Source organism: Sarcophilus harrisii, chromosome 2 (genome assembly GCF_902635505.1).
Source record: "Sarcophilus harrisii chromosome 2, mSarHar1.11, whole genome shotgun sequence".
NCBI classification, from domain to species: Eukaryota; Metazoa; Chordata; class Mammalia; order Dasyuromorphia; family Dasyuridae; genus Sarcophilus; species Sarcophilus harrisii.
In genome coordinates this window covers 393620007-393645497 of record NC_045427.1, presented here as the reverse complement: position 1 = coordinate 393645497, position 25491 = coordinate 393620007, and the positions used below count along the sequence as shown (strand labels likewise).

General features: G+C 38.9%; 1 protein-coding gene across 2 annotated transcripts in view; it reads left to right on the top strand.

The window, feature by feature from the left end:
- CCNJL (cyclin J like) overlaps positions 1–25491 on the top strand; it is a 50908-nt gene that overhangs the window by 18982 nt on the left and 6435 nt on the right. For both annotated transcript variants that reach the window (XM_031953620.1, XM_031953621.1), the window contains exon 3: positions 11536–11746. In XM_031953620.1, the coding sequence (XP_031809480.1) occupies positions 11536–11746 (211 nt within the window). The remainder of the gene's footprint in view (positions 1–11535; positions 11747–25491) is intronic.

Sequence of the window (25491 nt, the reverse complement as noted above, 5' to 3'; positions counted from 1 at the left end):
AATATAAATGAATACAAATTAGTTAATTTGTGATTAGGGCACTTTGTATCAAGAAAGGCCACTTGTAGGAGGAAGAAGATTGATTATTCAAGATAGTCTTTCTCTTTGGATTTTTTGGGGGGTTTTTTTGGAGGCAATTGGGGTTAAGTGACTTGCCCAGGGTCACACAGCTAGGAAGTGTTAAGTGTCTGAGACCAGATTTTAACTCGGGTCCTCCTGACTTCAGGGCTGGTGCTCTATCCACTGCAGCACCTAGCTGCCCCTCAAGATGGTCTCTTAAGATAACTTCAAACTCTGGTCTGTGATCCTATAATCTGAGTTCTAGTTTCACCTCAGTCTGTCTTAACAATGAGGAATGTGACCTTCCGCAAATTAACTTCTTTCCTCATTTGTCTTAGAGGGATTTAAATCAGTGATGTCAAAATCAAATACAAATGAATCCTTATGGAGGTGCATTGACTTAGGAAATCACAAATTAACATTTTTGTTGTTGTAGCATATTTATTTTATTCCAACATTTCCCAGTTACTGTCACTTCTGATACCAGCTGTGTGATCTTGGTTGAGTCCCTCTACCTATTAATTGAACTTATTAGTGTATTCTCCTAATAAATAGACTTAAGTAGTACTTGTATTACCTCTTTTGTTTGGTTGTGAGAAAAATCCTCTCTACAATCCTGCATCATTAGTTGGCTAATGGACATCTTGAACAGGTTGAGTCAAATTCAACACATCCAAAACAGAACTCATTATTTTTCTTTCTCCCCAAACCTTCCTTTCTTCTGACACACCTTTTTTCTGCAGAAGGTACTATTGTGCATCTTCTCATTCACCCAGATTTACCAGCTCTGTGTCAGCAATGACTCCTTGTTGCCTCACAATACTTCTGTGTACCCTTCTCACCTCTCACAGCCACTCCCGTAGTTCATGACCTTATTTCTTATCCAGTTGGCAGTAGCCAACTGTCTGCTTCCCTTGAATCAGTCTCTACTTCTTCCACTCTGCTATCAAAGTGATCTCTTAAAACTCAGTAGTGACCATGCTACAATTACTACTACCTCTGGACTTAAATAAAAACCTCCTCTGTCCGCTGGGACAGAGGAGGTTTTTATTTAAGTCCTCACAATTTGGTTCCTTCTTGCTTTTCCATTCTTCTTACACTTTTACTTTCTTCCTTTTTGTTAGCCTCCTAAATGTTCTTCACACCTGGCCTAATCTTTGTGCCTGGGGCTGGCTATCCCCTATGACTGGAATGACCTGCTCTCTCACCTCCTACTTAGTGTCCTTTTTTCTAGAGTTCTGGCTTCCTTCAAGATTCAGCTCAAATCTCACTTTCTGCTGGAAGTCTTTGCAAGCCTCTCTCCAACTGCTGGTGTCCTGAGATTACTCACTGTCTACTCTGTATATATTTAATATTCTAATTTACATGGTCTTCTCCTTTAGACTAAGCTTTTTGGGAATAAAGACTTGCTTTTGGCTTTTCTTTATATCCCCATCTACTCTGACCCTTTCATTTTTATACTTGAGGGGAACAAAGTCCCAAGGAATTTGTGAATTGCATAAGTTCACCCACAAAGAAAACAACCAACTCCTGAAACCAAATCTTATTATCTTTCTTTTTATACGGCCTTCTGGTATTTGACATCCATGTTACATATTTATCTCATCTCCATTTTCAAGAGTTTATCAGAAAGAAAAAACAAGGTGAAAAGGGTGGGTTCTTTAAGCAGCTTGCTGTATTTCTGAGGCTAGAGGAATGAGTCAATAAATGAGAAAATATTTATAAGTACTTACTGAGTGCAAAGTACCGTTTTTTTGATGATATAGTTGAGGGTTCATTTTTATTTTATCCCTGTCTTTGATTACATTTCAGTGGGGAAGCTAAGGAGGTCCAGGAAAAGGAGATAATGGCTGGGAAGTCCCAAAGACTGGGAGCACTGGGACAGTAAATTGATAGGCCCTTTTTTAGTCATTGGTAATTAGTGTTGCTTGCATCAGAGTGTCTAGAACTAAAGATGGAGGGAAGAAAGAGTATTCTTGTACCTAACTTTGACTGGGGCAAATGTGAGACATTCACTAATATTAGAACATGTAGAGACAACAGAGCTCACATACATGCATGCCCTTGTTCATTTTAGGGCTTAAAGCAGAACTTTTATGTGGGTTAGAATTCCCTTGTTTTCAGCTGCCATTCAGGCACTTAATGTAATCCCCTGGATTCTTGGACACAGTAAAAGGAAGCTTTGGGGATGGAAAGGAATGAATTTTGTTTTTTAAAGAGAAAGGCCTACTACAGTGGCCCCATTTTCTACCTCTGAATACTCTTGAGCCTCAATGTTACTAATTCCCTGAGCTGGGTAATATATAGGATAAGATCATAGTTTGGAGGTAGAAGGGAATTGCCTCATTTTATAATGAGGGAGCTCGAATCTTCTGAGTCTACATCCATATCTCTGAATTATACTGTTCTTCCATCCAAAATAGATGTTCATGTAAAAAGCCTATCTTCTTTCAAAGTCTTCTCTATTCACAAAGCTTTTGCAGCTCATGAGGAAAAGCGACTAATTTGTCATCTTCTGGTGGCCTCCTGGAGGTGTCTAGAGATGCTTTATTTATCAGAAGAGGATACCAGGAAGAGAAGAACTGAAAGAGACCAGTATGATCACAAATTTAGTAATAAATTGGTTGTTATGAAGGATAATTACAAAGTTGTGAGAGTGGGGTTGTCCTTGACAGAAATAGAGATGTGATGAGGGGTGGGGAGGATGAGTTCTTTGGGGGCATGTTGCCTCCAGTATGAAATGTCCAACAAAGGGCTGATGAGATAGGGTAGGAGCTCAGCAGAGAATCAAATATGCCCTTGGATTTGAGAAGTCATCAAGTGAGAAAGTATAGTCAAATAAGAATGAGCCAGAACTGAGCTTTACATTTGAGGGACATTTACAATTTGGGGACATGTTGTAACTCCAGCAAAGGAGACTGAGAAGAAGCAGTCAGAAATGTAGAACCATATGAGCAATTTCACAAAAAAACTCAAAAGGAAAGAGAACCAGGGGAGATAGTGCTATATTCTTTAAAGATTTCCAGAATGAGGGCTAAGGAAAGCCCATCAGGAGGAGGTCATCACTAACTTTGGAGAAAACAAAGTAAGATCAGAAGCTAGATTGCAGGGGTTGAAGTAAATGAAGGCAAGCAAATTTTCCTAATAGTCTGACCAAGAAAGGAAGAAAAGACATAATAAAATGTCTTGTAAGAGGGGATACTAGGGTCTAGTAAGGATTTTCTTGAGAAAGGAAAGGAGAATTTGGAAATTAGAGAAAGAAATGGGATGTGAGTTTTGGGCCAATGAGTAAAAATAAGGTGATAGATGCCACAGGTAATTGTTGAGATAAAAATGATAAAATTTGGCAGTTGTTTGGATAAATGGAGATTACCCAATGGGATGAGGCAAAGTAAGGAGTAAAGAATAATTCCAAAGTTTTGAATCTAGATGAATCTAGATGGTAGTGTGAAATGGGGTGAAGAGTATGTCATGCATATACACATACAGAGAGGTTTGCCTTGGCAAGTACTCTAATTCTTTATTAAAAGATGTAACTAAAAAAAAAAAAAGGAAAAGAGAATTTGAGAGAATGAGAGGTTTTGAGATGTAGTGAAGAGATAAGCATCCTCAGTTTTATCAGAAAAGTATGTGGCAATGTCCTTAGCTGGAGGTGTGACAGGATGTTGTGAGAGGCTTGAGGTTTGGAACGGCGTTTTTGGGAGAAAGATAGAAAATTGCTTAGGAGACCAAAAAAGCATTGTCTTCTTTGTGTGAAAGCCAAGTTGAAGATAAGATAGCATAAACTTGTAATGGCTACAGTCAACGTGGTATCTTGACATCCTCCAGCTCCCACTGCCTCCTCTCAAAGTAATAGGCCATTTGATTTTAGATAGATCTGATTCTTAGAAAGTTTCTGAATTAGGCAGAAATTTATTTCACCTTCCACCCACTGGGACTCTTATATCCCTGTGTATTAGACATTAATGATAAGAGTTAAAAAAAAAATTGTGCTTTCATTTTACTGGCAGGGTCAATAGGAATACAGGCAAATATACATGAGATGGGAGTAGGAGACAAAGGAGGTATCTAGATCTTATGCTCTAGGAAAATTTGAGGATGAAGAGAAATACTTTGAGTTTGAATAGGAAAAACATTATAGAAGTGGTACCCAAACCTTGAAGGAAAATAAGAAATTTGAAAAGCAGAAATGAAGAATGACATATCATGTGGTGGAATACAGCTCTAATTTGCTAGTAGTATAGACTTGAATTCAGAAAATTCAAAAAGGGTAATATGCAATGAGACTGCACAAATAGATTGTGGTCACAATGTTAAGACTTGGAATGCCAGGCTAACGACTTTGTGTTGTGCTTTGTTTTTTGTTTTGTTTTGGTTTGGTTTGGTTTGGGTTTTTTTTTTTTTTTTGGCTGAAGCAATTGATGTTAAGTGACTTGCCCGGGGTCACACAGATAGGAAGTGGTAAGTGTCTGAGGTCAAATTTGAACTCGGGTCCTCCTGACTTCAGGGCTGGTACTCTAATTTGTGTTTTTGTCCAGAGGAGTCCTTGACAATTTTTGCTATATGGACATGGCAAGCCCATGGAAGATTCTTTTTTAGGAAGATTCTTTTGCCAGCTGTGTGAAGGATAGATTAGAGAAAGGAGACATAGAATACTAGTTAGGAGGCTTTTGTAATAGATGTGAGAAGTTATGAGGTCTTGACCTTAGGGCAGTAACTGAGTAGAAAGCTGGGGACAGATTGGAAAATGTGTTATGAAGGTTAAAAAAAAAAAAAGACAAGGACAGCTAGATGGCACAATGCATAGAGCAGCAGCCCTGAAGTCAGGAGGACCTGAGTTCAAATCTGGTCTCAGACACTTAACACTTCCTAGATGTGTGACCCTGGGCAAGTCACTTAACCTCAATTGCCTCGGTCCAAAAAAAAAAAAAAAAAAAGGACAGGATGTGATAATTAAGCATTTTATAGAAAATGAATAAGGGAAGATTTTGAATCCAGGTCACTGAGGAGAGGAGCAGTTTTGAAAATGTTACATTCCAGATGATAGAAATGTTCAGCAGGCTGTTATATTTACAAGTCAGGAAGAGAAATTAGAGCTGGATAAATGAATCAGGGAATCATCTTTGTGAGGAAAATGATGCCAGGATTGCTAAGGAGGCAAAGAGTAAAGAGAGAATCTGAGAGAAGGAAGTAATTCCTTCTCATTGAAAGGGAGAGTCTGAGATCCAGAGATTGTCTCTTGTTCAGAGTCCATAACAAAATTGAAAAACAGGCATCCTAATACAATGTGATGTTTTATGTACTGTACCATCCTTTTTATCCAATCATACTTTTCAAGTTTCCTATCAATATATATGGGTTCCTAAATATCATTCTGTGGAGATAGCTAAATAATTAAACTGAAAATCCCTGGACTTTGCCATTTGCCCACTATTGTACTCTTAGGACTTCTTGTTTTTCTTTGTTCAGCTTTGTAGGCCTCTAATTTTTTTTTTTTTTTTTTAATGTGTATGTGTTGTCTCCTCCAATTAGAGCGTGAGCACAGACTGGTTTGATTTTATTGTGTTCCTAGAGCTGGTAGAGGTGGAAGTTTATTCCTTTCTGAAAATATCTATGACTAAGTTGCCCAGGAACTTTTAGCTGTGTAAGGAACCATTGAAATCCAGCTTGTGGGGCAGAGGTCATTTCAAAAGTATATGTCCAAAAGATAAGATGCAGTGAAGAAACCCATATTAATCTGCAAGGGAAATAGAAAATCTATAAGTGTCTGATTGCCCACTCCTTTTCTTAGCCTCCCTCCTACCTTTGACCCTGAGGGCTATGTTAAACTCTTTTGGGGTCTGCTAGATCACTTTGTTCCTCTCTAGTTTACTACACTTGACAGTAGCTGACTGCAAAATGCCTTTCTAATCCTTGTAATTGCTTTGAGAGCTGATTGAGTTGAGGAGTTGCCTTATTCTCTCATATTCAAGATGCTTTGCAAAAAAAGGTTATTTGTTTGAAATGAGAGTCTTCAAGGAACCTGTCTAGAAGTCCAAAAATACCTACCTGAAAGACCCAAACTAGAAAGAATAAAGGCCTCTGTGACATCTTCATATTCTACCTAGGGTCTAGAAACCCAACTCTGCCAAATTGCAGTTCTTAAACTTGAATAAGGTCTAGAAACCTTTTGATAAAATTTTGATAAAATAGCATTTCAGTAGATTGAGTTCCTTTGTAATCCTAAGTGTTTTGCTTTATACATTTGAAACCCTCCTTCTGAGATGTCCCTAAGCTTGCTTCAACAGACTGCCAAAAGAGATCCATGACATACACAAATGCTAGTGTATTGGATAGAGCACTGGCCCTGGAGTCCTGAGTTCAAATACAGCCTCAAACACTTCACACTTCCTAGCTGTGTGACCCTGGGCAGGCCACATAACCCAATTGTTGTCTCACAAAAAACAAAACTATGAGATTGAAGCCTAGAGGTCAGAGAGTGAACCTACCAATAAACAAAATTGTGTCATCTTTTTTTCCCCCTCTTTTTTCTGAAGATGCAGCTGCTTTTCTCTTTTGGATAAAATTAACATATAACCCTTTGCAGAAAAAATAACTTGTATTATGAGTAGAACACTAAATGAATATTGAATCAGAAGACTTGAGCTCCAGCCCCAGCATATTACCTATATGACCTTGGTCAGGTCATGAAGTCACTCAGGATTGTTTTTTCATCAGTAAAATGGAGAGGAAGGATGTAGGACTGATATCCCTTATAAGTATTAACATTCTGATTCTGGGTAAACTCTGGTAAAGAAAGGTGAATGTCCCTTCAATTGGAGCATCTCTTTCCTAGTTTTTGTAATAGTATCTGGAGATTGGGAATTAAGATTACAAGTCTTTATTCAAGATTTAAGTAGGGTGCTTCAATTTCTACAAACATTGAGTGAGAGCAGCACATTGCATTAAGTAGATAAAATAGAAAAGGTAAGGACTATTTTGATTTTTGGCTTGTAAATAAAACATGTAGCCCAGTGCTTAATGCTTAATAAATTTAAAAGTTTGTCAGATTTACTTGCCACATACATTTAGTTATCTGATTTCATGAAGTCTGTAACCTAGCAGGGTATAAATGTCATATTTGTATATGTGTCTTGCTACATAAAGATATGTTCTGTTGTTACTATAAGAGAGACTTTGTATAGTTTTCTTTAAACCATTATTATAATGCTTCATTGTCTTGACTTATAGGTGGGGGGCAGGGTCAGACAGTGATACTAAATGATACTTCCTACCAACAACAAAAATAAGCTTACTTGTAAAGGGAGATGCTGGAAGAGATAAATGATTATTAGGTAACTCATGCTACCAACTTGGCTTTTCAATACCCCAAAATCTCTATGTATTTGATTTGGAAAATAATTGATTTGTAGTCTGGCACAGTGGCCTATATAATATAAAATTTTTCCCCTAATCTTTCCTCATTCTCATTTTCCCTCCCTTCCAAGGACAGATTTTTACCTCCCTCTCAAAAACTGGATTGTTTTCCCTGAATGCATATTGATGATGGGAGTGTTGGATTAGATTGTGAGCTTTTTGAAGGCAGATACTGTAGTGATTGATCCTGTGGGCTGGAGGGGGAAGTGTGATTTGGTAGAATGTTTTACAATTGAAGAAGGCAAAGCAATCCGCCCAGGATTACATAGTCAATCAGTAGCAAAGCTAAGAAGTCCAGATCCTTTCACTACAAAATTTAGTCCTAAACCCAGATACTCTGAAAGAGGCTTTAGAGGCTGAGGACCTGGGTGTGAGTCCGTTTGTAAGGATACTTAACCTTTCTGAGGCTCAGTTCCTTTATCTGTAAAAGGTGTTATGAGAGCATTCTGGAAAGATGGCTGAGTAGATAAAAAAAATTCCAAGCTGTCTAGATTTCCTCCACAAACTAGACAAAATAGTGTCTCAGGGGAAATGTAGATTCCTAAAAAGTAGAGTTGGAGCAACTGGAGAAGAGGCACCTTGAAGGTTTAATCAAGTGAAATGTAAACACCTCCAGGGTAGTTCTGTTTGAACAGCAAGGGACCGATCCTGGGGCTAGCTGGGTTGGGAGATGGCCTGGGCCCCAGCCACAGGAATTTTCACTTCCAGGACAGTGTGGAGAGTTGGGTGTCTGAATTGGAAGATTGAAAGAACCTCTACTGATAAGGGACACCAGACTCAGTTGATGGCCCTGAATAAAAAGGAACCAGCACACACTGGGTGAGTGGAGAAGGAATAGGGTAGAGACCCTGAGTGGCTGTGGATACTTGAAAAGAATGGAATTCTTAGTTTTGGTTCCCAGTCCAGAGGGGAGAACTGAAAAAGAGGCACCATCCATGACTAGAGGTGATTACACTAACAAATTGCTATAAAATGAAGGGAAAGAAAAAAAAAAAAAAACAGAACCCAACCACAGAAAGTTACCATGGGAATAGAGAAGTTGGGGGTTCTTCTTTAGAGATTCTTTCCAGAATCCTCTCATAACACCTTTATTTTACAGATGAAGGAACTGAGCCTCAGAAAGGTTAAATATCCTTACTAACAACATCACACAAATGGATAAGAACTGGGACTCACAACCAGGTCCTCAGCCTCCAAAGCCTCTTTCAGAGTATCTGGGTTTAGGCCTAAATTTTGTAGTGAAAGGATCTGAACTTCTTAGCTTTGCTACTGACTTCTTTAGAGTTATCTTCTTTCAGAGACACTGAAGTTTAAAAGCTCCTCTTATCTTATTGATGAATAACATCAAATGGTCACCTGCCTAAAAAAGAATTCATAGAAGACCTCAGAAAAAGACTTTAAAAATCAAATGAGAGAAATTGGGGGGGGGGGATTAAAATAAGAACAATCCAAGAAAAACAAGATTATGAAAAGAAAACCAGCCAACTAGAAAAAGGAGATCGAGAATCTTAAAGAAGAAATGATTCCTTGAAAACTATAATTGGGCAAGAGGAATCCAGTGAAATTAAACCAAAAAATAATAAATAAAAAAAATTAAAGAATGAAAAGAAAATGTGAGACATTTTATAAGCTGGGGAACAGATCAAGAAGAGAATATAAGAATAATAGGATTACCAGACATCTAGGATCAAAAAAAGGAATCTTTATACAATAATACAAGAAATAATTAAAGAAAATTAGGGAAAAGTGTTAGAACAAGAGGGGAAAGTGGAAATAGGGAAAAAAAAATCTACCAATCCCCACCATAGGAAAACCTCCAGGAATATCATAGTCAAATTCCAAAAACCCCAGATCAAACAGAAAATATTGTAAACAAGAAAAAAATTCAAATATAGCAGAACTGCAGTTAGAATCACACAAGTCTCAATAACAAGATTGTGTGATCATGAGGTGGATACAGGCCAATTCCAATAGACTTGTGATAAAAACAGCCATCTACATTCAGAAAGGCTTATGAGGTTTGAATGTGGTTCACAACATGGTATTTTCACCTTTTTTGTTGTTTGTTTGCTTGCTTTTCTTTTTCCTTTCTCATTTTTTCTCCTTTTTGTTCTGATTTTTCTTGTGCAGTATGATAATTGTGGAAATTATGTGTAGAAGGATTGTACATTTAACTATTGGATTACTTGTGGGGGAGGGGAGGTAGGTGCAAGGGAAAGGAAAGAAGGGAAAAATTTGGAACACAAGGTTTTGCAAAGGTGAATGTTGAAAACTATCATTGAATGTATTTTGAGAATAAAAAACTACATGTCTTGGAGTACTATATATCAAAAAGCAAAAGAACTAGGGTTGTGGCCAAAAGTATATCCAGCAAAGCTTTAAGCGCATAATCCTGAACAATAATAACAAAAAGAATATTCAATGAATTGTCAGACTTTCAGAATTTTGTTGAAAAAAAGACCTGAACTTAATAGAAAATTTCACATACAAGATCTTAAGAGAAATATAAATTGAACATCAAAGACTAAAAATTACAAGGACTTAAATAAGGACAAACTTTTTTTTATACAGGGAAATATAAACTGCTATGTCTAAGGTTGTCATTAGCAATTGGATGTCTTGAAAGAAAGATTGGGGTAGAGCTGAGTATAATGAGATTCTAAAAAGCAAAAGTATGTATGAAACACAGGAATTAGATGGGGGAGAATGGCCAGTAGTTCTGGAACCCTACTCATAAGGAATGGGTTAAAGAGGGAACAGTACATGGGGATATGAAAGTGGGATAAGAGGACAAGGGAGAGATTTTTGGAGGGAGCCTTATTTTAGATCCAGGTTAAAAAGAAAACAACACATCTTACTGATAAATTTATAAAGAAATAAAGAGTGAGAGAATAAGGAGAGGTAGATGAATGTGTAGATCAACAGGAATGGGATAAAGAGGAAACTTATATATATATATATATATATTATATATAATATATGTATATACACACACATACATAGAAGGCTATAAAAAATCTTCTAAATTCAGAAAGAAACAAAAAGGCAAAGAGAGAGTACCAGAGAAGAATAAGGAAGGGAACCTTGGAAGTAAGATAGGGTAAATAGGAAAAGGGCAAAGTAGGAAAAGGGCAAAGTAATGGGTAGAGGTAAAACAAAGGAGTCAGGAGGGATAGGAAATAAGAGATAGACACAAATATAAAATAAAGATCAGGAATAGAATTTGTGTTAAAAAAAAAAAAGCAGGGGATAGTAATCATGATTTCAGACAAAATTAAAGCTAAAATAGATTTAATTTAAAAAGTGAAAAATAGGAAAACTATACTATATGTCAGCCATATTGATAGTTTTAGACCATAAAATAACTGGACAATATAAGGTTGAAATATTGCTATGGTATAGGAAATGATGAGTTGGTTTAGTTAGAAAAATATGGAAAAACTTAGACTTATGGAACAAACAAGCATAATGTTAGATAAATGCATATGAATGTGTATATGCATATAAATGCATATGAATGTGTATATGCATATAATTATAGATATTGTATGTATGTATATGTATAAATGTATATTTGTGTGCGTGTGAGAGATCAGTCCTTAATTGTAGTTTTCTTGAAAAATGGGGAAAAATAAAGAAAAAGGTGCATAGCAGAAAACGAAAACGAAAAGAAAACGAAAGAAAATCTACAAGGAAACAAAGAATTATTGCTTTATATTTTGAATCCTTGTGTTCTGCAATGTACATGACAATTTTTTTTCTTTTCCTATTTTGTATTTAAGTTTAAAATAATAAAGGTGTTAAAGTAAAAAATCTCTTCCCTCTTCCAAAAATATGACCTATTGACCCTAAATCAACCTTGATCATTTTACTAATTACTTCCTGTAAGAAATTTACTATATTAAGCAAAACATTTTTATTGGTCCTCCATATTCATCATTCATTCATAAAACATTAACTTGCTAGATGGTCCCCTTGAACAGGCAACAAATTAAGCTTTGGGTGCTCTCATTAAACGCCCTAGGATTCTCATCTTCTCCCCTCTCATTGTTCCCCCAGGAGCTGAAGCTGCCTGTCTACAAAGCCCAGTCCCCTCTCCTTGAGAGCCGAAGGTATTTTGTTGACTTAGTTTCTGTCCTCAGCAACCATTGCAAAATCTGCCCCACAGCCAGACACCTGGCTGTCTACCTGTTGGACCTCTTCATGGATCGATACAACGTGACTGCAAAGCAGCTGCATATCGTGGCCATAGCCTGTTTTTTGCTCGCAAGTAAGTGGAAACCTTTCTCCTGTTCTCTCCCATTGTCTTTCTCCCTGGGGCTTGGAGGGGGTGGGGGTAGGGGAATGGATCTCTATACTTCCTTTCCTCACCTTACCTCCCTCCTAGGGATATTCAGGCCCCTTATGTGACTTTAATAAAATAATTGATAAATAAATAAAAAAATCTCAGTCACTTGGGCCCAGAGAATGCTAGTGCTTGAAGTGGGGAGGAACCTTCTTGTTCTTTTTTTTTTCTCCTGATCTAGGATAAGATTACCATGTAACAGACACAGCCCCTGAGGGGGTTTATACTTTTCCAACATAGAAATATGGGGCATCTTTAACTGGGCAGCTGAGTGGCACAGTGAATAGAGCACTGGGCCTGGAGGCAGAAAACCTGAGTTCAAATCCAGCCTCAGATACATAGTATCTGTATAATCCTAGCTAAGTCCCTGAACCCTGTTTGCTTCAGTTTCTTCACCTGTCAACTGAGCTGGAGAAGGAAATGGAAAAATCATTCCAGTGTCTTTGTCAAGAAGACCCCAAATGAGATCACAAAGAGTAGGACACAACTGAAATGACAGAAAAAACAAACAACTGTACTATAGCTTCTTAAAACTTTTTCCACTCATGCCCCCATTTCACCTGAGAAATTGGTCCATATCCCTGGCTATATAAGTATATAAATTAGGTATACAAATAAGACATTTACTGATGATAAATCATTTCACCACTAACACATTCAGTTATAAGACCCCATAACATACCCACAGCTTAAGAATTTGGGGTGTAAGGACAAGAGTCCCTAACACTAGAAAGGTCAGTGAGTTCTTTCCTTCTTTTTTTTTTAAATTAAAGCTTTTTATTTTAAACATATGCATGGACAATTCTTCAACATTAGCCCTTGCAAAACCCTGTGTTCCAGTGGGCTCTTTCTCAAAAGAGATGGTTTCTGCACATCTTGATACCATTTCTTTAGTCTTCAGTCTTTTCTTTGTATTTCTAAACCAAAAAGCAGCTAACTGTCCTCACACTTACCCTCCCCCTCCCCATTCATAGAAAGAAGTGAGCCCAGTTTCCTTAGCTGCATCTTAGCTAGTAAAAGTCAGGGTGCACCACCTGGACCAGCTGTCAGTCTGAGCAACTCTTTATGCTTGTTAGGGGCTGCATCAGAATACGTTTTCAGGGGCTGGGACAGAGTTAAGTTTCAGCAGGGCTACATGCGCCTTCCCTCTGAGCATCTGTTTTGTGAAGCTAAGAAGTGGGGGTGGGGGATACGTTGCTACTGTGACTAAGCAAAGGGGGAGGGGAATTAGAGGAAAAGAGTGGGGAGAGACGCTTCAGATTGAAAGGAAGGCAGGGTATGCATGACTGAGAGCTGGAACCAGCCTGAGGCAGGAGAAATTGACTTTGGGGGGCACCTGCCATATGCTGCCACTGCCCAGGGAAAGAAAAGTTTCCATGACAGCCCCCAAATCCTATTCATCACTTTTCCCTGCTGCTTCCCCAGACTGTCTTGCTCCCACGTGAGTCAGCGGGCTATCAACTAGGACGTTTTGAGCTCAGCTTCTTTTTTTCAAAAAGACACCTTGTTTTTTTTCCTTGAGGTACCTCCCATCCCACCAAGGGCTGTTAAATCTTGATCCTTTATGTAAAGGCATCCTTTAGTCATTCTGGCCACGGAAGGGATCTTTTTAATTTGTTTTTCCCTTTAAAGGGTAAGAAGGAAGTCTTTCAGCATAACAGGTCCCCAGGAACTAATAATCCTAAAGAAATTCAGGGAAAAAAAATTCAGGAAAGTTACTAAAGGTGCATCTATTTGCAAAAATGGTTGGTTTGCTTCCCTCTATTCTATCCTTGAGTCTCAAGGTGGAGGCATCCAGTAGAGACTCGAGACCTACAGGACACTGGAGATCTAGTACATCTTCATTTTATACATAAATATAAATGATATCAGAAATTTATATTGCCTTTACATAATGCTTGCAAATAGGCATTTACAGATTTTATGTCATTTAATTCTCACTAGAAGCTATGAATTAGATAATACAAGTAGTTCTGTCACTTGCCCATATTACACAGCTAGATAATGGCAAAATTAGGATTATTTCTGAAAAGCATTGTGGGATAATGAATAGAAAGGTCAGCTAGACTGAGTTCAATCCCTTTTTCAGACACCAAGTATATTATCTTAGTCATGTAAGTCACATAATCTCTCTGGGCTTCCTCTATAAAATGAAAGGATTAGACTCCATGACTCTTGCTTCTTTGTACCTCCTGAGCCTTTCCTAGCTATGTTGTTGTTCATTCATTTTAGTCATGTTCACTCTTCATGACACCATTTGGGGTTTTCTCACCAGAGATACTAGAATGATTTTCCATTTCTTTCTCTAGCTCATTTTATAGATGAGGAAACTAAGGCAAACAGGATTAAGTGACTTGCTCAGAGTTGCACAGCTATTAAATCCTGAGGCTGAATTTGAACTCAAGATGAGTCTTTCCAGCTCCAGGCCCAGCACTTTATCCCTAACCACTCTTCATAGTTGTACCCAACAATTCTGCACTGGGTTTGCAGGAAGTAGACAACTGCTGTTCCTGGAAAATAGCCAGGAGTTACAAGGCACCTAACAACAAGGTAAAAATCTAAAGCTGAGCCACTCTCATTGGATTCTACATGTAGAACTGGAAGAGACCATAGAGATGATCAGCTGACACTCTCACCCACCAACAGATTGTGGGTTTTTTACAGATGAAGAACCCGAGGTGCAAAAAGAAAGAAATTTACCCACTGTCATGTAACTAATGCAGCATTTGAAGCCAAGTTTTGCTGACTCTACCACACTACTGTAATACTTTAAAATAGTCCTACTAAAATCATGATAAATGGAATCCAACTTGTCTCTTTAGATTATTTTGTCACATGGAAACAGTAGAAATGCATTCCTGATTTCTAAGCATCTTGCATCTGCACAAAATGACAGGTAGCTTCAATGGACATGGGCAGATGTTCCGGAGGTGGTCAGGTGGAACACCTTAAAGTGACTTCCCCATTCACCTTTCAGAAAATGATTTTGTCCTTGGAAACTTTGGATCTTCCCTTTTCTCCTTAAATTATGACTGGTAGAAAAATTCTCTCTTAAATGCAACTGTTTTCATTTGAGAAGCTTTTGGAATCATGGTGGTTGTCTCCGTTTGCAAGAAGCTGTTAAGATAAATGTGTGTCTTATATTCCTCTCGTTGGTCTCATGGCAGTTTTTGCTTTTCTGTTTTTGGATAAAGTTGGATTCATGGTTACCTTGTTTTCACTTGGGCGCGGGGAGGAGACTGGGGATAGAGGTGAGCCCTCAAACAGAATAACTGTTAATGGCTCCTTAATTTGGAGATAGAGATTCCAATAAAAGTTACTGCCTAAATGACTCTGGTATGGCAGTGGCCCTAAAGCCTCAGGAACGGCCTGATTCTTCCCCCAATAAACTTTCCTATCCCCCTTCTCCCTCCCTCTTCCACACCTTGATTGTTATAAGAGGCCTGGTTTGAGACCTAAAGGACTTGAAAGCAAACTTAATCCCTTTTTGGTGGATAGGAATGAACTAATGGGTTGTTTTCGTCAGATTCAAGTAGCTTTCCTGGCGCTGTAATTGAAGGCTGATACGGCTTCTCTCCAGAGAGAATTATATTGCATTGAAACTACCTTTGGTTTACATAGGAAACAAGAGTGACATGGGGGGACATGGCTTCAGACCCAGAGATATTTAATACGTATAGAGGTTTTTGTTTTTAAATTTTAAACCTAAGCACAAATCAACTAAAATACTCATTTTTAGTCTTGAGTTGTTTGTTGTTCAGTATCATTTCTTTATAGCCTCATTTGAGGTTTTCTTAGCAAAGATACTGGAGGGGTTTGCCATTTTCTTGTTTAACAGATGAGGAAACTGAGGCAAACAGGATGAAGTGATTTGCCCAGGGTCACACAACTAGTAAGTGGCTGAGGTCAGATTTGAACTCGGGATTTCCTGACTCTATACTTTCTAGCTGCCCAAAAATTATGGTATAAAACTTCAAATTATTTTAAGAATTTTTAATGTTTAATGTTAAATTTTAGCAACAACAACAGAAAGATGGCATTTCCTTGTATCTCAGCTCTTTCTCCTGTGTAGTTGTCAGGTCCATTGTGGTTGTTTATTGCCAATAGACTTGTAGTCAGTATGCGTATTCGTGTCCTCTTTTTTATTTGTCCATTATTACTTATTGTGCCTGTCTATGTAATCTTCAGGTTTGTTCTTCACTATGAAGTATTCCCATTATATTCATATACCATTTCTCAGTCATTAAGTATATGAGCTATTTTTAATTATTTTCCATTATGAATAAAGCTGGTAGAAGGAAGGAAGGAAGCTAGCATTTATTAAATACCCACTGGACATTTATGTTGGACATTATGCTTGTGACAGTGTTTGAGAATCACTAGAAACCTTTTTTATCAATCTGAATAGTGTAATAGTAAGGCTTTCAACAGCAGGCACTAGCTTTTATCATATTTATTAAAGAGATCAGAAGGATTATTAAAATTTCAGGCTAAACTGCATGGGGCAACAAAAGGCTTCCAAGACTTAGAGGATAATAGCACATTTTATGCTCATAGACATTCACTCACAACTAGCAAATCCAAGAATGGAAGCTGTGTCCTTGTGATCTCCTGAGTTGTAGTTGTTATCTTCTACTTCCTGTGACATTATCTGCACACTGGGGCTACTTCAAAGCAGCCTCTGTCTCTGCTTATGTTATGTGGGATGATTAAAGTACTTTTCAGTTTATGGGGTTTTACTTTTGAGTCACTTCTATGACTTCTAACTCTGACTCTTAGTTTTCCCATTCCTTGTGTGGGAAGGGAATCCTTCCACTGGCCTGCCTGTGACTTAAGAAGGTAAGTCTAGGGAGTTGTCTGAGGTACATACAGAATGGCTGACTAGCCCAAGATCTCCCAATAGAAGAAATAGTTTGGAAACTCAAATTTGCTGATTTTAAGTCCAACATGCTAACTCAGATCACTGCTTCAGAAGCCACATACAGCCACTCTTGGTATTCCTGGTGAAAGCCCTCACCCTTAGGACTTATGTAGAATGAACTACTTGCATCATATGGTGACTTTCTGAGCTAGTATTAAAAAATATAATAGTCCTAAAACAGTCCTATGGGGGTTTAGTAGTTATACCTGCTTTTCTTGGCCTTTATCAGAGAAACCTTCATGCTGACTGGGAAGTTGATCTAAGAGATCAGAAATTTAGGAGTAAGCCAAGGACCTAGGACTCCTTGAGTCCTGCTCTTCTTAGGGAAACTAATCCAATTCCCTCATTTTACAAATGATTCTGTGCTGACCTGGAGCAAAGCTTTGGTGCTTAGGGGACAGATCAGGCTCTACCAGTACAATGAGACTTAAATCATAACCCAGTTTTGAAGGGAGCCACCATGCTGCCCGCAGCCTCTTCTCTAGCCTGTTGTAGTGATGGGTGGTTTAGCTGGGAGGGCCACAATTTTATTCCACTTGCACTAGGGAGAAGAGGGAACACAGTAGAATGCCTCTGGTTTTCCATTCATCTCTTTATTAAGCTTTGTATCATGTCTCCTTTGGAAACAGTCCTGTGAAACTTGCTTGCTGGTGGCATTTGTCTTCTGTTACCCTTTCAGTCTGGAATGACTATAAAAACCCTAACCTTGAAAAAAGATTCATCTTCCTTCCTCCAGACAAAGGACTCAGGGCTGACCTCTGGCGGTTCCAGATCTCAGCCAAATAATAAGTGACCTTCAATCCCTCTGTGTTCTGGTCATTTGAGGAGAGCATCACAGGCGGTTTGAAATAGAGACACCATCTGGGTCACTTTGGGGGCAACACAGTAGGAGATGCCAGAATAGAGAGAGAGACATAGTCTGAGAATTTAGGGCAGGTTGGTATATGTAGCAAGCATTTCCTACACCCTTGAGATAGGGAAATCTTCCCAGCTATTAGAAAAACCTCTAGGCAAATGAGCCATAGCAAGACTGCCTCCATCGTGGCAATTTAATTTAACTTTTCCTACTTGAGAAACTACAAATCTTGCCCCACATCTTTGTCAGAGATTTTGGATAAAAAATCAAAATCAGCTGCCCATCCTATTGGCTACCAGCAACAGCCAGCCAGTTTATATGGATAGAATCTGTTTTGCTTTGAAAAATAAAAATGGTTGTTAGCACATTAACGTTAGCGATGGGAGGTAGAGATGCTGGGGAAAGATGATTTTTTTAAAAAATCAATAAAACTTTGGTAGGGGGAAAATAGAAGCAATCTGGTTCTCAGGTTTATTTTTGTATTGTTTTTGCTTTAAGAACAAAAAAGAAAAGAAACCAGTATTCTGATGGCAAATAGTCCCAAGCAGATATCATGCCAAGTCCAAGGAGCAGCTCTTTGTAAAATTACATTGGCTGGCTTAATCCCACCAGAGTGACTTATGTTTGTAGCTTAGCTAAAGTAGATTCCTCCTAACCTCCTAGGGACCTGAGCCCCAGGAAAAAAGGAAGCCACAAAGACCTGAGGAAGTGAGCCCTGGCTGATTTGAAAGGGATGCCACTGGAGGGCATTAGTGCCTTTTCCTCTTTCCCTCCCACTGAGTTGTTCTATGGCCAAAAGAGAAAACCTTGTGTCAAATCTTTTAATTCTTTCTCTCTCCCCCCCCACCCCCCACCCCCCAATCTCCAATCCCCTTCTTGTAAGCCAACAGGCTCATGAGATCTAATTCCATCAGGAAGGAAGTAATATGTCTGTTTTACAGATAAGGAAACTGAGGCTTTTGAGAGTGATGACATTCACACCTTGTATTAGTCACTGATCCAGAAACTCCAACCCAGCTTATCTCTTAGTTGCATGTTAGTCTCCAATTAAGAGGATTCTTTTTTTCTAACGAGAAGGCTTTTAATTGTCCCAGACCAAGCACATTATTACAGAGTGTTTGTGATCACCTTCATGCAGAGTTGATTCTGCCAGGCTAAAGGAAAGAAGAGGTGCTATCCTTGCCTGCCTTTTCAGGGGCTATTGCTGAGCCTAGAGAAACTTCCATTAGCATCAGAAAAGCCAGAACACCCCCCCCCCTCCCCACTGCTCTTCTCCAAACCCTCCTTTAGGAGGTCTTCCTTTGGGGAATTCTTTTTCTCTCTCTTCTCTGCCTTTTCTCTTGTTTACTTTCAACCCCTTTCTTCCTGTCTCCCTTTTTTCCCCTTAAAGTATCTTTCTTATCTGCAAGTTGAAAAATCTTGTCACAGTTTCTCATCAGGAAAATGGATTAAACAGTATGGCCTCTTGAGGTCTTTTCCAGGGCTAAATGTATGGATCCTAATGGAAGGAACCTTCAGATCTTCTAACCTTAACCCATTGATTTTACAGATAGGAAACTGAGATTTGAGGGCAGTGTGAGATAACTTGCCCAACTTCCATAGCTAATTATTGGCAGAGGTAGGATTAGTATTTTAGTATCTAAGTCATTCATCCCCATATCAGCTAACTGATTTCCCCCTCTAGTCATTTATTAATCATTTATTAAGCCCTCTATATATGCCAGGTACAATATTAAAAGCTCTAAGTAGACAAAGAAAAGTTAAAAACAGGATTCCCTATGCTCAAGGAGCTCCTATTTGGGAGGAAAGAACTAATTAAGTACCTACTATGTGCCAACCACTGGCTAATACAAATATTACCTCATTTGACCTCAAAAATAGTCTCAGGGAATAGGTGCTCTTATTATCCCCATTTTACATTTGAAAGGATGAAAGTTTGCATGACTTGGGACCATACCACTGGCAACTGTCTGAGGCTGGATTTGAACTGGGGCCTTCCTGACTTCCAGACCCATTGCTCTATCCCTTATACTACCTAACACTCTAATTGAGGAGACAATTATGCAAACAATACAGATGAGAGAGACTGAGATGTAGTTAGCTATATATAGTTATAAATACAAACCTATAACTGTTTAGCTAGATAGATCTTTATATAGAAGGATATTTCAGAGGGAAGGTGCTATTAGCTGGAGGGACCTGGAAAAGCTTCTTGCAGATGGCATCTGAACAGAGTAAGCCTGGAAAACCAGGTGTCTAAGGAAGAGGAAGAGCTAGATTGGTAGGTAGGCTGTGAGAAACATCAGGAAGGCATGTGTCCTAGAATAAACAGGGGGATTGGTCTAAGAAAGGTATGTTTTGAGCCACTATGATTCCAGAAAAATAGTAGTTTTCCTTAGAGCCTTAAGTCACTGAAACTGCTTATGAAGCAATAGTGGATCTAAGCCCTCAATCTGTTTAGTTTTTCATTCTCAATACCCAGGGGCAAAGGTTGTTCCAGATCTCTGCAGATGCTTAATGTCTTCACCACTTAGAGAGATCGGGGTTAGGGAACAATGTGGGGTCATTTTTTCCCCTGAGAAGATGGGAAAGTTGGCTGACTCCCTGCCCACCTTTGCCAAGTCTCTCTTTTAGGGAGGGGCTCCCTTCTCTAAAAAGGTAACAAACCAGCACTTCCTCTTTGGAAGCACAATTCCAAACGCACATTCCTGATCCAAGGAAAGAAATGTTTTTGTTACTGTCTTAACCCCTCGACATAGTTGGCTGGTTTCTGGAATTCTGCCTAATGGATCCCTCGCTGTGTTTGTAAAATACTGAGGTCAGCACCTTCAGTGTCTCTGCCTGGACCGGAGAACTCCATTGAGAAGGGATATGTGGATCTGGAAAACTCCCTCATCCTCCTTCCTTAAAGTACACATCTGAGGAAGAGAAAGGAATGTGGCTGTGGGGAATTTAAGGTTTTCTCTGGTGTTTTAGAATGCACATGACCCTCCCAAGACCCCTTTGTAGGTGCCTCCCCCCAAAAAAATTTTTCTTGCATCTGGTGTCTGGGCAGATTGGAGATAAGGCGGAGACAGCTGAGTCAGATTTGTACAGCCTGGACAATGGGCTGCTCACCCTGATTCATGATTGTGACTGGGGGCAAGAGAAGGGGAGGGAGGAGTGGTATGCTTGTGAACGTGCAGAAGCCAAGCAACTAATTATAGCACTCGCTCAGACTGCATCCCTTAAAGGGAAGTGCATTGTTTGATGTTTAAAGTCAGCCTCCTGAGAACAGAATTGGGGGGGGAGGAACAGAGTGAGACAAGGAAGAGCTTATTTATAACTGTTAGGGGAGACTTCTGGCCTAATTTTTATGTTCCTCCAGACTGCCTCCCAGAGCAATACCCTGACCCTTGGATCTTAATTTCATTCCAAGATCGAATACGTTCTGGGTTGGCAAGGGCTGAGCTTCCAGACAACAGCTGGTAACAGAGAGGGACAGCAGGACCCCAGCTGCTACCTCTATAGCCAACAGGCATCAGTCTGGCTCCCACCTGGGACTGGGCAGCTAGCAGCCTCCTGCTCAGATGTTATATCTCTGTATTCCCTCAGGCACAAGGGTCCTCTTTCCCTCTCACCTCCAGGCTCTTAGAACAGTTAAATTTCGAGACATTCCCCAGCAACTACACCATCTTCTCCCCTCACTAAGAGTAAAAATTTAGCTTTCGATCTTGCTCCCTCTCAGATTTGAGGGAGGACTACATTTAATATTAATTGTGGATCAAGTTAGGAAGGTAAGCTTAAAAAAATTTTGAAATGGTCAATTTCTCCATTGTGATTCAGTTAGATAGGGGAAAAAAAAAAAGTTTTAACTATATATCTAGTTGTTACTAGTATTGAAAGCAGGCAGGGCTTGAATATAGATCCAGTTAATCTTTTCATCCTACTTGTATGGTTTAGTATGTGGAGTGGAGTGCTTGATGTGGGTCAAGAGTCTTGGGGTTCAAATCCTGCTGAGACTGGCCTGGCAGAGCCTCGGTTTGCTCTTCTGTAAAATGTAGACAACATTATTTGCACTCCCATCATTGGGAGTGCAAAAGCCTTTCTGAAAAAGGTAAAGTGCCATCCTTAAAAAAATAGAAAAGTTCAGGGCCTTATGATTACCCAGTTTAAGAGAAAACAAAGGTTGATGCGTGGGAAATTGCTGAATGGGTTGAAACTTATTAGAGGTCAGCAGCCGCTTTCTCTTACAGGTGCTTATTGAAGTGTAATTTGTGTTTCTACTTGGGAATATAAACTAGTCTGAATTGAAGTTCTTTCTCACATCTGGGAGAAGGAAATTAAGAATTGGCCAATGATTAACAAGGAACATAAGAAACGAGAAGTTTTCCTTAAAAATTTCTCTTATAAGGTCAACTTTCAATATGTTAATAGGGATCTGAAGATGAGGGTAAGAGAAGAAAGATTTGTCTATTAATTTTTAGCAATGGGAATTTTAACCTCAGAGTGATTGCTTTGGGGTTAAGCAGGGAAGAGCAGCTAGATGGCTCAGTGAATAGAACCCTGAGTTAGGAAGTCCTGAGTTCACATTTACCACATACTTAACTAGCTTTATCCCCCAAGTCACTTGGCTTCTCTTTGCTGCATTTCCTTCTTTGTAAAATAGGAATAATAATGGCACCTACCTTCCTAGACTAGTCTGATAATCAAATGAGATGATAGTAAAGAGCTTATTTCTATGCCTGGTACATAGTAAACTATATATGGAAAGTATTAGGATGATGATAATGATAATTATAAAGCACTTAGTACATAGTGTTCATCGTTGTTAAGTGGTTTTCAATTGTGTCCTGTTGTGATCTCGTTTGGAATTTTTTTGGGGGGAGTGCAAACAGGGTTAAGTGATTTGCCCAGGGTTGCAGAGCTAGAAAATGTCTGAAGCTGAATTTGAATGACTCCTAGTCCACTGTACTACTAAGCTGTCCCATTTGTTTTGAGGGAGTTTTTTGGGGGAGAGAATTGTTTGGGGGAGGTATTTTGGGCAGGTACTGGAATCACTTGCCATTTCGTTCTCCAGCTCATTAAACAGATGGATTAAGTACCTTGCCCATGGTCACTCACACAGCTAATAAGTGTCTCAGGCCCAGATTTGACCTCAGGAAGTCCAGGCCCAGCATTCTACCTATTGTGCTGCTTGGTTAGTATTAGTAGTAGTATCATTATATTATCCCAGGTGTTTGTAAGATTGGATTTGGTTGGATTAGATTGGATCCTCTCACCCAGTAATTCTATTTACAACACAGGATGTATAACCATCCTTGTTCTCAAAGAGCTTCTACTTTATTAGATGACGACAGTAAGTTAATAGATAAGAAGATATAGGGTAATTAGAGGAACGAGCCAGCACCAACAGGACAGTTGGCTTGATGTTGATGGCACCTGAGCTGAGCTCTGAGCCTTGGGGGAAGGTAAGCCATCTGAGAGCTGTTGGCACGGACCAGTTTTAGAGGCATTTAAGAGTGGAGAAGAGGAAGTAAGTCAGCAATACAGAGACTCACTATGATTTCGAGGACTCAAGATGCACTGTGCTCCCTGCCTCTGGATGATTTCAAGTTGCAAAATGGGACACATTTTTGGATATGGACAGTATGGGAATTTTTGTTTGTGCATATTTGTTACAAAGATTTTTCTTTGCTTTAAATAAAGTGAGAGGGAGAGAAAATAAATTCAAGTTAATTGAAAAACAAAGTAAATAAAAAATTGTGGGCTTTTTTTTTAAAAGGTTGATAAAGATTTTGCCATATCCCAAGTGCTAAGTATACATAAAAAGGGGGAAGGGGAGGGGAACACTAACCTACCCTTATGGAGCATTTGGTGGGAGAGAAGTTTGTAAATAACCACGTGGATAAAAGATAAATTTCCTCCAGGTATAGCTAGTGACCATAGAGGGGAAACAGAATATCATATAATGATATATTATCCACAAGTAGATCAACCTATGAGGAAACGAAGGTAGAAAAGAGCTTGTCCAAAGGAGATTCTTTTTGATCCTGGAGGTAATGAGGACCCACTGTAGCTCATTAAGGTGTCAGGTGTCATGGTTAGAACTGTCCTTTGGGAAAACTCACTTTGGTAGCAGAATGGAGGATAAATTGGAATAGGGAAGAGATTTGAGGTAAGAAGACTCAATGTGAGGGCTCCTTCAGTAAATCAGATGGGAAGTGATGAAGGCCGGGACTAGAGTAATCCAAGTGAAGAGAATAAGCACAAGATTTGGTAACATGTTGCATATTTAGAATGAATGGACACTGAGGTTGTGAACCTAGCTCAGTGGAAAATAAGATAATGATGAACAATTCAGCATGGATGAATCGATTTGAGTCAAATTTGCAGAGCTAATAATTGAAAGATCAGCTACATGGAGCAGTGGATAGAATGTCAGACATGGAGTCAGAAAGACCCCAGTTCAAATACAGCTTTAGACATTTATAGCTGTATGATCATGGGCAAGTCACTTAACCCTGTTGCCCCAGTTTCCTCATCTGTCAAAAGAACAAAATAAGGCCTAAAAAGTGACTTGTTCAAAACCCAATAATAAACAGCCTTGCTAATGCCCAGTGACTGCACCATGTAGTGAATAGGAGAGTAATATTTAATACCCCCACAATACACAACATAGCTCAGCATAATAAATAAGCAAAACACTATCTGTAATCTGAGTTATGCCTCAGAAAATACTATTAGCTGGCAAGTCACTTAATCTCTATGTGCTTTAATTTGCTTATCTGCAAAATGAAGATAATAATAGTACCCAACACACATTTTGCAAACCCTAAAGTGATACATGAGTGTTGGTTATGATAACTTCGATGAATGAAATCTCATGCACGTTTATTTAAATTAACTGGAAATAGAAAGGGAATAAATTTACATATTGCCTTCTAGTGCCAGGTATTATACTATGTGCCTTATAGATATCTCATATGATCTTCACAAAAGCCCTCAGAAGGAGGTGCTGCTATTATTTCCATTTTACAATTGAAATTGAGGCAGTTAGATTAAGTGACTTGCCTAGGGTCATACAGTTGTGTAATCACATTTGAACTCGGGTCTTCCAACTCCAGCACTCTTCTCTGCTGTATTGCCTAACTACCTTGTTCAGTGGGACTTTTCATGACCCCATTTGGGATTTTCTTGGCAAAGATAATGAAATGGTTCACTATTCCTTCGCCAGTTCATTTTACAAATGAGGGAACTGAAGCAAACAGGGTTAAGTGATTTGCCCAGGATCACACACCTAATAAATATCTGAGAATAGATTTGCACTCAAGCCTCCAGGTCTGGCACTAGCTGTACCACCTAGCTGCCCTTCTAGCTATCTTTTTGTCTTTCAGATGTTGGGGAAATGGTCTTGAATCAAAAAAAAAAAAAGGTCTGCTTAAGCTGTTGCTAAATTCATATAAACTTTATGTCACATAGTTTCTCAGTAGATACTAAATTATACAACTATGGGGATAAAGGGATCTATAGAAATTTTTTTTTAAAATGTTTAATATTAAACAGTATGATAACCCATTATACATGTGAAGTCAGACTCTGCAGACTTTTTTTTTTTTTTTTTTTGGCTGAGGCAGTTGGGGTCAAGTGACACAGGGTCACACAGCTAGGAAGTGTTAAGTGTCTGAGGCCAGTTTGAACTTGGGTCCTCCTGACTTCAGGGCTGGTGTTCTATCCACTATGTCACCTAGCTGCCCCTTTGTAGATTTTTTTTTTTTACAAGAATTCTTGAACTCAAAAGCTGAGAACAAATGCTATAGTAGAAAGAACTAGATTTGGAAGTTGGAGAGTCCTGGGTTTGAATTGTGTACTTGTACCCTTACTACTTGATGTCCCTCAATAAGTTACCTTATT